Here is a 14,558-nt window from a genome sequence, read left to right on the forward strand (position 1 = left end):
ATGGATCATGGTATGAAATGATGAATGAATGTATGGACCGATTAGAAAGTGAATGAATAAATGAATAGATAGAAGGATGGATTGAATTGTATAATGGGTGCATATATGGATAGATGGATGGGTTTCAATATTTTTTTTACTAACTTTCATTAATATTTTTATTTTTCACTGTGAGGTTTATTAGCGAGCAACTTGTACTTTTTTGCTGTTCAACAGTTTTTTTCAATTGTAAAGTTTTAAAGTTTCTGACTTATACTTGCTTGCATAGTACACACACACATACACACACACACACACACTATCATGTTTTATTTTTAGAAAATAGTTCATTACACATTAAACAACACACAATCGGAATGCCTGCTATGCTATTAACTGAACAATATTTAGACAAGTCACACACATATTTACTTGATAAATGCATCATTTGAATTTTGTGTGCAGTTGTCCTTTTCACAAACAAAAGCAAACTGTATGCGTGCATATATGTATGTGTGTATGTATATGTGTGTTGTATGTGTTTGTATGTAGGTATGTATGTGTATATGTGATTGCCATTTATTCTGGTTCGTTTTTATAATTCTGTGACCTTCATTGATACGTGTATACGAAACTCGTCTGTGTTTGTTTAGATTCAATAACTAACCATTACATATAGCTATATCTAATGTTATTGATTATATACATACTAATATAATACATTTGCGCGTGTATGCAATTGTACATTTTTTGTCTAAGCTTAAATAATGCTAGTCTGTGTTATATGCATGTATTTTCTTGAAAAAGCAATGTACATTGATATGAGTATGTATTTGTTATAGATACGCTATTTTATATACTGTCCACGCCCCAAACGAACCCGCACATATTGAAACAGTCATTCATTTTTTCACACACACACACACACTCACAATCATTCGTTCTAATTTTAAAGTATTTTTTATACCCAAAGCTTCTGTCCAAACAAGCTTACACAATTTTTCTTCGATATTTTTTTTTTTCATGTAAACGTATCTATCCCCTTTTAATTTTCGTTTAAACTAATTAATTTATATTTGTTACATAATAACATCAGCCACGTTCGTAATAATTTATTTTCAAAAAAATATAGCAACAATTACTTCTTGGCTGGCACCTTATCGCTTAATAGCAGTAACAGTAGTCTGCCTGTTACTGTATGCAACGATTATAACTACTACTACTACAGTCTTATATATCCCATCAACGGTTTAAAACCACTGAGTGATTAAAACTACTAAAATCAATAATGAAGTAGTATAATATATATATTTATATATATATATAAATATCTGTGTGTGTCCATTCAGTTATACTAGGCATCGGATTTTGCATTAATCATAATACTCTTACAATAAACTAATTTAAAATTCCACATATAATTAGTCTAGATTAAAAAGAAAACAGAGACATGAATGTACTTTACACAGAGAGGCATTTCAACCAAATGACAATCGGGTGCGTGATCGTTTACAAACATGTCCCTCAAAAAAATGTTTTTTAGATAATAATTTTGATGATTTTAAGATAAGATTCCTCAGGGCTTTGCCAAAACTAGCACTACGTTTATTTTACCAATCACTGTATGTATGTATGTATGTATGTATGTATGTATGTATGTATGTATGTATGTATGTATGTATGTATGTATGTATGTATGTATGTATGTGTGTATGTATGAACCCATAATTGATTAGAACTATAAGGAAGTAATAATCATATCCGGGTTAGTGTATGTATGTATGTGTGTGTATGTAAGTACGTTTCTAGATGGATATCACATTAAAAAGATGTCAGTGATTTATTACAGTAAACTATTATACTGATCATAATCATACAAATGAATTACAAATATAAGTGAATTATAATTAGAAGTGAATAATAAATATAATTAAACCTTAAATAAGTCCAATGCACCGTTATCATAAGCGCAAATTATTTGATTGATTGATTAATTAATTACACTTGTGTATTTTAAGCCTTGCCAAACTTAATGAAATGGACAACAATGAAAAAATTGAAATACACATCTCCTAACTACAACGTTACAAACGAACGAGTCGACATAATCAGAGGCACTTCAAGCATTCATTTGAGTGAATGAGTGGGCGAATGAATGAATGGATGAAATAAATAGATGAATGAATGGATAATTGAAGCCACAATATAGCGTGAAATAATAAAACGACAATATATATATCTATATACGTAGATATCTATCTTTCTACCTATCCCCTATTTACATACATCATCAAACTGACTGACTAGTGGTACGAGGCAATTTGTTTTCAATGCACAGTTAATTTGCTCATTTTTCTACAGGCCATACATTCATTCATTCATGTATTTATTCATTCATCAATCAGTATTATTTTATGCACAACCATTGTTAGTAGTGAATTGTTCTAATATTATGACGAGGTTTTAATCTGTATTATATTAGTATTATTTAACGTATTAGATAAGTAGTAGTAGTGACAAATTTGCTCATTCAAATAAATAAAATAAATAAATAATAATCTATAAGATTACTGAGTGAAATTGATACATTAATAAATGACGTCATCCTCACATCCAATCAACAGTCACCATTACAAATATTAAAATTAATACAATTCTGCAACCCCTCAATAAAAAATTAATAAAGTTAAAAAAATAAATAAAAAATTAGCTAAAATAATTGAAGTGAAACAGCGAATACGCACATATTTAATTATTTACAACAGTTTTATTTTAGATATCTTAATATTTATAAAGACACGAAGTCAAGAAGATATGAGAACAACCATAGAAACAATGTGAAATGATAAAAGTCAAGCCAAACAAACGAACTCTCTTACGAATACGTCAATGTCAACATTGAACAGGAATATTTTTTAATTTTTCAAAATGAACATAAGAAATGAATGAGCTTTTCATATGGAGTTTTTTCTATTATAAAAAACATCATAGATGGGTTATTTTTTTTTAAATAGGAAAGTTAAACAAATGAGAAAAAAAACAACCTCAGAAGATCTCATCATAATACAATATTTACAAGAAAGTGTTGTAGAAGCATGCTATTGGCATTCAAGTAACTTCATAGATATATCAAGTTTGAAATTGAAATTAACAGTGTTAATCAATCAATTAATCAATTAGGCTTAACATGAATTTTCCATAATGACATCTCACTAGAAGCCAAACGTTCAAAACTGCAAGCACACTCTGAACATAAGCATGCACGAACATTGCATGTAATTGATACATTAGAATTTAATGTACACAACTCAAATCAATCAGATAATTATCTAATGAAACTATTATATTGTTCAAAATACATAATTTAGCATACATCAGAAAATACCTACGAAAGAAATTGATATGATATGAACAAATGCATTTGTGATGCAACTACGAGATTGTAGACTGCCATCAAATTTCATGCATCACCAAATTATCAAATAATTCATATCAACTGCTAATTAGCCAATCAGGAAATAATTGCTTAATTTGAATTCAAGTTGATGTGTTTGACGGCCAGGGCATTCTGGTCGACCATTGCAGACGTCTGGTTGGTCTTTGGCTTCAACTCTGAACTTTTTGGTGGGGTCAGTACCTGGACGTTACTGGGCTCTACAGAGAATGAGGCAGCACTGGCGGAATGATTTGGGGTCACCTGAGATCTTCTTGACGGCCTACTGCCCATCAATTTGTGGCTCGGTCTCGGGGCTTCTCTATATGCCTCAACCTTTTCCTAGGTGATGAATTTCAATAAACTGAGTTTATAGCAAGTGTAAATAATATTGTTTAACTTAGTGGAAGAGTTTTGAAAAAATTTGATATATTAGAAAAATTATTGAATTATCAAGATTATTTAGCAAAAGATCAGCCTACCAATAAGGCAAGGTTGACACTTCGTGTCTGGATGTTGTGGGCGAATTCTTTAGGTACGTTATTGAAGGACGAACAGGTGATAGATGCATTGCCTTCTGCCTCTAGCACTTCGAAGAACGGAAGCATCCATGTATGGCAATCATCCATCTCTTCGCACGACAAGGCTGCAAGGAATTTAACAAATTCATATTTTGTCATGAGATCACTGAATAATCGAGCAACATTGATAGCATGAGCAAATTTTACTATACATGACCACCGACCAAACAACACCATCATTCAACATCATTATAAACCAATCTAACCAACCTGTGATCTGTGTGACAGCAATGATGCTATCAATGTAGAAACTGAGGGTAACAGAAGCCAGCATATGGTACCGAAATTGAAGCGACTCAGTACTCATGAGACAGAGATCCAACAACTGACTGGCTCTGACAAAGACATCCTGGTCGTAACGCACCAAGAGAAACTCATCCCCTGGTTTTGAGGCATGATTCTGCAAAAAAAGCCCCAACCAACAGACACATGTGACCGGAGCCAACTTCCAATCCAGCACCTGATCATATACATTAGTTTTTATATCAAAATTTCATGTTGAAAGATAAGAAATGGTTTTGTGAGTTGTAAAGTTTAATCTGATGATACCCAGTCCACATAGGATAACATAAAAACAATTTTTCCCGGATCATATCACAAGATAGTATAGCAAGCAGATGAATTTGATAATTACATTTGCCATAAACACTGACCCGAAGCATATGTAATTCGAATGCCAGCATCTCTTCAATAGTGCAAGCACCATCTGTTATGAAACAGAATTCTGGAAGTTTCGGTGGGTAGATTTCCTGGTCGGGTAGAAATGAATCAATATATAAATAAAAAATGAATAGTTTCTCATCATCAACCACCACCATAATCCTCAAAATACATACTTCATTCTTAGAAGCAATGAACAAGGATGTTATCCCGATCAACTGCAGGGTCGTCTTCTGGATCCCATTCGATCGACTCAGGTACCTAAACAATTTTACGAACATCATTATTTGTTGTGTAATAATGATACAATTGCAGAAACAACAAACATTTGACCTCAATATGATATTATTGATATGTCATTACAAAGTGATTGTATATCAGTATATAGGACAGATAGTATATTTTTAATCTTCACCACTTCAAAATTTTTAATATGAGTCGCGGCATTGCCAACAGAGCAGATTGAGTGGTCTGGTGAAATATAGCAGCCAGCACCAATTGATTACACCACCACAACATAATCAAAAACATATAAACAGCATAAAGAAAACAAACCTATCAACATAATCAATTGCCATATGCAATGTCTTCCTGTGTAATTTATAGACATCACAGACTTCAATCAGCCAATCAATTAATATTGCTCTCATTTTCGGCTGAATGTCTGGATTCTGTTTGTAAAGATTTTCGTCTCTGAAATAGGGGGGTTCCATTTCTCTTGAGACCATGCAAAACCATGTTTCTTGAGAATTTGTCCATGCAAGTGGAGGTAGTGGGTTGTACTTTGGGTGAAACCTTCGATCAAAGGTTGGATAATGAGGAGAGGATGGTGTGTCAGGACGGGCCGACCTGAATGTTTCTGGAGTCTTCCTATTGAAGATATCCCAGCAAACGTGCTCTCGGAAGTTCATGTGTGGCTTCATCATAGATGTTCTGTCGTTGCAAGATGTTCTTCGTGAAGCAGATGACCTAGAGACTGTTTCTTCAGATTTTTGCTTAGAAACTTTTTCACTGTTTCTTGTGTTTTGCTGTAGAAGAAAATGTCAATGTTGATTATGTTTATGTAAAATTATATTCGGTAAAATAACAATTTACTAAATTATCAGTTAAATTTGAAAATAGACATATAATCAGAGAATGATGTGAAAATACAAATAATCACTAGTACTAACATTGCTACTAACAGTGTCCAACTTCGCTATCTTAGAATCTCTATCGTGATTCGACGATTGTAGTGGCACTCTTCGTTTTCTCAAAATTCGAGCATGACTCGTACTGTGGGGAGATACAAGATTGATAATTTGATAGTAAAAGTCGAATATGTATTAATCAAATAGTTGAATATACATGAATATAGATAATTATATTAATTAAACCAAGCAAATTCCATATTTAATAACAAAATAACTTGTTGTAACTATAAATTGTGTTAATAATGTTAAAACAGCATTGTAATGAATAACCAAATAATTGAAAAATATTTATAAAATCACATACCTTGGAGTTGAATCTTGTTTAGACGTTTCCATGTTGATGCTTCTTGTCACCTATATAGAAACTTTTGGCCTGAAATTTACAAGCATGTTGTAAAAAAGAAATGAATATTGTAAAAAAGCAAAGTTTACAATGCCATAGTAATAAAAATTTGGAATTTGCACAAAGAGAACACATGTGATTTAGATAATTTATTGTATTATTTTATGACTGTAATAAAAAATAAAATATCAATGCACTGAGTGATTTTATATTTATTGAGAATTTTTAATCTACATATTATAATACATATCATATGTGATTTATGGTGGTTTCTTTTTTTCAAAGTTTAGTTTGCCCTTGCAGCTTGCACATAACATAAAGATAAAATAAATAAACGAATTTTAAACAAACTATTTTCAATTTTTTTTAAATAAATAAAACGGATATTAAATAAAATAAATATATTATATATATATATAAGATTGAAAAATATTTACTTTACAAAATCCGGCCGGCGTGCTTGCTTGTTGATCTGATTGTAAGTTTCCGAATCAGTTATTTCACCTAATAAACCGATAACTCCTATAACAGTTTTCCCACTCAAAAATAAAACACTAATTGACTAATTAATTACTAATTTAATTAATTACGGGGTTATTTGCAAGCTAAACGCGATAAAATTCCAATCATCTGGGAAGTGAATAATGCGGACGAATGAGGAGAATAAAATATAAAATCGCGATTGCTTAACTCTGCAATTATAAAACAAATTTAAGATATTTTAAAATAAAATTCGAGAAATTATGCAGGCGGAAACTAGCTCGTAGACATGTTGTAATAAATATGTTAGTTAAGCAGTCATTATTACATATATCAGACACCACCAAAAGGTCCAAATCGCTCGCACACATACATGTATGTGCAATGCCCGCCAAATGATGATACCACAAAGGCGCTAAATAATTACCTATCATATATCCCAGGCATTTGCATGTAGTTCGAATATATATTTTTTATGTTGTAATTTAATTATTTCGTTGTTATATAGTAATATTTGTCGATATTTCTGTGAAAATGTTATTTTATTTCGTCAATTTATCACGGCCGGTGATGAGTTTGAGTTACTGAGTCTATGTGGTATTTTCACCACTTCATATATGTTCGTGTGTATTAGTTGAGGCAATATTGCTCATAAGATATCATTTTGAAGTCTTTTAATTATTAAGTTTTGGAGGGATTTGTGGTTTTTATTGCGAAATGTCTTAACTGTGTCAAAAAATAAGGATGCGTGAAGCATGCGTTCACCGAAAATGTTGCTAAATTTAAATTTTAAGGCCACTTGGGGCATAAAATGCACATAAGTCTAATGAATAATTGCTAATTAACCGTTCTATAAAAATACATAAAAAAATTATACACTTATTCAGGTAAAATTTTAACGATTGCGGTCGGAATTATGAAATAATCATGAAATGCCAACATGAATGACACAGTTTGCGTTGATATGATTGGTTAGAGGTAGGCAAGCAATCTCATGTATAAGCTACTCGCAGCTGATGTTTGAATGATGTGTTATAATATAAAGAACAGTTCATTATAATTCATTATAACCATAACACTCCATACACAATACCTAACCATTGTGAAGTGCTGTTAACTAAATAAATAATGGAGGCAAGTGCTATATGGTCTATATGCGTTTTTGTGTCCATTGTTCGTGTGCATTATTCTTGCTTATTATTTAAACACACAATAAATGAAAATAAAAAAATCATGTATAAATGTTATAATTTCGCGGTAAAAGGCTCCATAATATACGCACATCACTGTAGATTTTGGTTCCCGGGCAAAACAGGATTGTGGGAAAGAAATTGGTAGTGGTAAAATGTAATGTAAACTGCGAAAACATGTGGCTGAACATGTAATACAAAATATATTTAACCATTTTTTTGTGAACGACGTAATGTACACCCAACTTGCAGCATTTGTGTTATTTTACATTTACGTATGTGTTGTTTAGGCGTTAATACGTAGGTACGTGTGAAATTAGATTTATTAAATTATTAATAGTCTTTACCCAAAGACATCTTTTGGTGATTTGTTTGCTGGTTTTAGTTGTTCGACGGGTTGTTTGCTTGCTTTTGTCAAAATTCATTGATATGATGTTGAAATATACTTAGACAGTATAACGGTGAAATACATGCGGCAAACAACTTTGAAATGCATTGAAAAATTTTGAGCAGTATGAATGCAAAATTGTATTTTGATGGACTTTACTTCATCAATTATTCAAATATTTAATCCTATTCCAACCACATAACTTAAATAAATATCACGGCCTTCGCTCACTTTTAACGGTCGAACAAGGAGCTTACTTCCGGAAAAGATTTGGAGGGTGATTTATTATCGTTCGAGTCAAGGGTCGGGCTATTTGACATGCCTGGATTATTGGCTTACGAAACTGCATGAATTTTAACGAGCAAGCTATATGAAATATTTACTTTACTTAATATGCTTAAAACATTGTAGTAATTCTATTTAATTTTATTAAATAAAATTATGATTTTATTAAATAAAATTATGTATTATTAAATTATTTTTGTTCATTTGAATATAAATTGCTTTTGGTCCTGTGAAATCCGGTGGCTTACTGAAGCCGAAGGTTGGCTTAGTAGGATTGAACTATAATCACCCTTTTTTACACTATTCGATAATGTTAAAAATTTGTTTGCTCATGAAATAAACGGCCTAAATAGATTAAAACTGTTATTTGAACAACTATCTTTATTATATTCAATGAATATTTTACATTCTGCCGGTTGGTGCTCATAGAAATTGGTTGCTGAAATCATACGTTGGCTTACTGGGTCTCAAACAACAGTGTCATGACGGTTTTCTGTACATATAATGCTTTAAATAAGTCAATATATTCATTTCACAATTATTTTTGTCAATATAAATAAAGAAATTGCTTTTGTCTGGTGAAATACAGTGGCCAAGTAAAGCCGTATGTTGGCTTAATCGGATTTTTTGTCATATGTACAATACTATGAGATCAATCAATCAACCAATCAATCAACCAACCAGCCATTCATTCAATCAACTAATCAATCAACCAACCAACCAATCAATGAACCATATTTGAAAAATATTTGCAAGGCTTGTTCAAACTCGAACAAACACTTAACCGTACAGATCTACAAACAATTTCGAGATTTTAGTAAAAAAAAAAACACAATAGTTGCTTTTATTAAATCAAGAAATATCCAAAAATTGTACAACCAAATTAAAAAAAATTAGAAACCAGTCAACACTTAATAAATAAGTAAATAGACATTATTGAAAAGATTGTTCAAAAAGGTAAAATTTAAGGCGACGACGAGAATAAAATGTAGTTTGTTTTGTTGGTGTGGGGCTGTGAAACGAAAACAACAACATCACAAAAAACTAGTAAAAAGTCGCAAGAATAGTAGTCAGTCACCTACCTACAATTAAATTACTCTTAAGGCCCTAGCTTACTTATAATCATTAACTCAACTCACCTACCTACAAATATGTATTTCTACGTTTTTGGAATTTTACATATTTTAGGTATTTTAGTTTACATATTTCAGCGTTTTTATTTTACTTGGAACTTTTTAACTAATGTCAAGCCCTAGCCTACCTACGATTGTTCAACTCATCTCAATCCCTAATTTACCTACGAATCAAGTTAAGTCTGGTAAAGAAAATAGAAAGTTGAAGAAAAACATAACAACGACACCGAATGAATGGATGTTGTGTATGTATGTGTTGTATTGATGTGTGTGTGTAAATGTGCGTGCGTGTACTCTACAAAAACTTCTTTACCCACTACGGACGAGCCTCCATTGCACCGACCATCATCTGACACGCATCGATGGAATGAATTTGACCGGATACTGAGAAATAAATTGAAAAAAAAATTTTTTAAATAAAAAACAAGCCATTGGAAAAAAAGGCAACTTATCTTATTTAGATGACAAATTCGAGTACTTTTAATGGTACGATGGGACAAGAACAAATTTTCTTTTAATATTATCTTCAAATTGTCATCGGAACGATCATCATGAGACCACCACCTGAAACACGCTGACGCCCACCATAGCCCACCTCTCATCATTCTGAAGACAAGTTTTTTAATTAGCGTGTTGGTAAATAATCAAGGAACAAAAGAACGAACGAATAAATGATTAACTGAATGATTGAATGATTGGTTGAATGAATGAATTAACTCATTAATCAACCAATCAATCAATCAATGATTTAACGAATGAATAGAATGAATGAATGAATGAATCCTCCATTAATGAATCAATTAATGGAGGAATAATTTGAAAGATAGTAATAAAATGAATGAGAAAAAATAAAAAAAAAACTAAACCATACTTCAAAAATCGTCGTTGTTTTTTTCAAATTGTCATCGGAACGATCATCATGAGACCACCATCTGAAACGTGCTGACGCCTACCACAGCGAACCTCTCATCATTCTGTAAAAAAACTAATTTTTATTAGCTTAGTAGTAAATCAAGAAACAATGGAACGAACGAATAAATGATGAACTGAATGATTAAATAATTAGTTAAAAGAATGAATGAATGAATAGAATGAATTAACGTCAATTAATGGAAGAATAATTTGAAAGATTGAGGGAAAACATGAATGAATGAGACAAAAAAAAACGAAACTAAACTTTACTTCAAAAAGCGTCGTTACTTTAATCCATTGCACCGACCACCACATTCAGATCGGCACACAAGATTTCATCCGAACTTCTGAGTGTCAGTCGAACAGCCAACGCGCTGATTCTTCTATACCACCATCATCATACGGAAATCTGAGACCACCATCTGAAACATGCTGACTCCCACCACTGCCCACCTCTATCATTCTGTAGACAATTTTTTTTTATTAGCGTAGTAGTAAATGAATGTTAGAATCTTAGAAGCAAAAAATGATAAAATGGAAATAATGGCAAATAAATAATAACTGAAAATAATAAAGAGATTAAAATGTAAAAAAAACTTACCGTCGTCCATTTGACAAAGGCAGAATGTTGAATGCTTTCCGGTTCCTACGTTGTCCTCCAAAACTGGTGCCAGTCCTCCTCGAGATTGTTGCTGAAACACAGCCCGTGGAATGGAGAAAAAGAAAATTCTCATCAGAAAGCTTAGCGGTGCCTGCATCTCAAATTGCTTAATAAAAATAATCCTATCTACATATTCAATTACCTTAACTAATCTATATTAAATTGATAATGGTACGATAGTCGAAAGTCCCCCTTCATTCTCCCTCCTTGCACAGAGGTTCACCGACAGCCAGGGCACCGGATAGTAAACCATTGCCGTGCGGATAGTAGACTATTGCCGTGCGGATAGTAAACCATTTGCCGTCCGGATGCCGTGCGGGTAGTAGACTATGGCCATGCCGCATAGTAAATCATTACCGTGCAGATAGTAAACCATTGCCGTCCGGATAGTAAGCCATTGCCGGTTCACCACTGGCCACCAAGGCTTACCTCTGACAAGGGACTTTGAAATTCAGAGTCTATCGGCTATTGTACCCTCAACTTACCTATTCATTACAATTAAGCCCTAGCTTACATAAAAATTACAAAACTCAAGAGCCCAATTCATTGGCCAATCGGCACCCACCCCACCACCTACGTAATGCCTTGGGCTCCAACTTAATAATAATAATATAAAACTTAAACCTTAAATCTATTAATGAGTATGTGTTACAACGTAGCCTTAACTTACCTATTCATTACATTATGGTCCTAGCTTACCTAAAATTACAAAACTCAAGAGCCCAATTCATTGGCCTTTCGGCACCCACCCCACCACCTACGTAATGCCTTGGGCTCCAACATAATAATAATATAAAACTTAATAATTTACCTACCTATCGATACACTTACAGCGTTTTAATTTACATTACAAGATTGTTCCTAGAATTACATTATTTCCCTTAAGTACCTATGAAATTAAATTACTCTCAACCTTAGTAATAATAAATTAGAATGTGTAATGAAAATAAAATTACGCTCAAATACTAACATATGTGTTTATGTATGCAATTGTGTATCTGTGTGTAATACGCTGATGCGTGTAATGTGGGTGCAAGAAAAAATAGAAGCGACAAACTTACGCGCCTACCTATTCGACTACATTAGTGTTGGATGCTTCCAATCTATCCTACCTACAATTAAAATTATGCCTATCTAACCTACCTATATAGCTACTTAATGTGTGTGTATGTGTGTGCGTGTGTGCGTGTATGCATTCTTACTTAATGTTAAATTACAGAGAAAAAAGAATAAAACATATCCCAGCCAGGCGTGTATTCTTTGCCACTGAATGAACGAACGTAGCCTGACATCTTCCATGATGAGCTCCTCTGGAAGCTTCAACCTGAATGAAATGAATAAAATGAAAAAACTTATTTATTTAAATTAATATAAATGAAAATTGACAAACGAGCCGCGGTGAAACCTGCCTATAGAAAAAGCCAGCCAACTGGCAAAAAAAGGAACAGCAAAGAAACCGTAAAACGTACCCGTCTTTGCCAATGAATGAACAAGCGTAGCGTGACATCACAACCATTCTGATCGTCCACAATGAACTCCTCTGGAAGCTTCAACCTGAATGAATGAACCTGAATGAACCTAAATGGAAAAATCTTATTTATTTAATCAATTAAAATGAAAATAGAGAAACGCAAAGAAGCCGACCGGTCAGCAAAGAAAAGAACCTCAAAGAAAGGTATCTATATAGGATTTATGCTCTATATAACTCTATATAACTCTATATAACTCTATATAACCGCGCAAACTCTATATAACCGCGCAAACTCTATATAACCGCGCAAACTCTATATAACCATTCAAACTACCAAATTCAATCAATAAAAATTCCACTAAAACCAGGAACCACCGCGTACTTGTTGAATGTATCGTGTGAAACAAAACAAAAAAAAACCAAAACAAAATACACACCACCAAGTAAGAGTAAAAGAATAGATGTCCCTAACCTACCTATGTAACTAAATTACCATATGCCCTAGCCTACCTATATAAAAAATTAATTTTTAATCTCACCTACCTATGTTTCATTAACTTAACTCAAGACTCATGAAGAAAGAGAAAAAGGAGCAAAATGGAACACAACATACTACCACACAAACAAACATAATGTATGTATGTATGTATGTATGAGCAACCGCTAAAGAACCCACCTAAAATAAAAAAAATACAAACATACAAACCACAGACAAACATATATAGCCGCGCAACTCTATATAAATTTATATAACTCTATATAATAAAATAAATAAAATAAAAAAAATAAATTAGATCAGGCAGACCGGTTCAAGCATTAAGCGAGGCAGAATGCCTGATCTGATTTTCGTGCTGTCTCAGCTCCTATTTATACTCGTTTCAACAATACATTCTCATCATTTCAATCATTCACATCAGTAAAAAACTATTTTAATGTATGTAATACACTAATATACAGTCTTAACAACGATGCTAACCGTACTAAATTGACGTCAACGATCGAACGCCTTCGAAACTTTCTGATTGGCTGGTTGAATCTGCTATATTGCTTTTTATATAAACATATAATCTTATTAATTATTTGTATACATGGATTCTAGTTAATTTATATATATATATATATTAAAATTAATATATATATATATATATATTATATAAATTCTTTATAAAAGCAACAGTAATCAATGCTACATATGTAGGCACGCAGTTCAAATTTTTCGGGGAGAATTCAAAATAGTTTGAGACCACACCTTGCTTAACATCCAATTCCAAGCCGAGCCAAGCCAAGCTGAACCAATATGCGTAGATTTATAAGCGCTTTTATATTAAAATTTTGCTCGCTTTATATATATATAAATATATATATATAGTATATAAATTCATTATTGAAGAAACAGTAATCAGTGTTACATATGTGCGCACGCAGTTCAAATTTTTCTGGGAGAATTCCAAATAGTTTGAGACCACACCTAGCTTAACATCCAATTTCAAGCCGAGCCAAGCCAAGCGGAGCCAATATGCGTAGATTTATATGCGCTTTTATATTAAACTTTTGCTCGCTTTATATACGAATATCCCAATATAACAAATTCTCCATCCCATTTTAAAAATTTTCATTGATACTTTTTAATCAGTCAGGTCACAATCATCATCATCGATATCGCGGTGAAATCAAATTGAAAATTTTTTAATAATTGTTGATAAAAGTAACATATATATATATTGTAAAAAGTTTAAATTTTTCCGAGAGAATTCAAAATAATTTGAAACTACACCATAACACAATTGTACAATTTGAATGTGTAAATACAACATCATAAATGCATTATAACTACGTATATATATATATA

At 32.2% G+C, this 14,558-nt stretch overlaps 1 protein-coding gene across 1 annotated transcript; it reads right to left on the minus strand.

Moving 5' to 3' along the window:
- Positions 1 to 2,744: 2,744 nt before the first annotated feature.
- HELRODRAFT_109171 (hypothetical protein) lies at positions 2,745 to 6,167 on the minus strand. The gene is made up of 8 exons (XM_009012877.1): positions 6,151 to 6,167; positions 5,826 to 5,928; positions 5,209 to 5,681; positions 4,831 to 4,914; positions 4,647 to 4,743; positions 4,204 to 4,453; positions 3,895 to 4,058; positions 2,745 to 3,754 (listed from the first exon to the last, which is right to left on the minus strand). The coding sequence occupies exons 3-8, from the start codon at positions 5,577 to 5,579 to the stop codon at positions 3,506 to 3,508; spliced, it is 1,215 nt and encodes a 404-aa protein (XP_009011125.1). The 5' UTR covers positions 5,580 to 5,681; positions 5,826 to 5,928; positions 6,151 to 6,167; the 3' UTR covers positions 2,745 to 3,505.
- Between the last annotated feature and the right edge of the window lie 8,391 nt (positions 6,168 to 14,558).

This window comes from Helobdella robusta, assembly GCF_000326865.2.
Source record: "Helobdella robusta unplaced genomic scaffold HELROscaffold_11, whole genome shotgun sequence".
Taxonomy (NCBI): Eukaryota; Metazoa; Annelida; class Clitellata; order Rhynchobdellida; family Glossiphoniidae; genus Helobdella; species Helobdella robusta.

What these genes read in the sequence shown, in the direction of transcription:
- HELRODRAFT_109171 (XM_009012877.1), bottom strand. Translation starts at nt 5,579, where the DNA reads ATGATGAAGCCACACATGAACTTCCGAGAGCACGTTTGCTGGGATATC. An exon ending in GCAATTGATTATGTTGATAG is followed by an intron (nt 4,915 to 5,208) that starts GTTTGTTTTCTT and finishes AAAATTGTTTAG; the next exon opens with GTACCTGAGTCGATCGAATG. An exon ending in TCGAATTACATATGCTTCGG is followed by an intron (nt 4,454 to 4,646) that starts GTCAGTGTTTAT and finishes GTATATGATCAG; the next exon opens with GTGCTGGATTGGAAGTTGGC.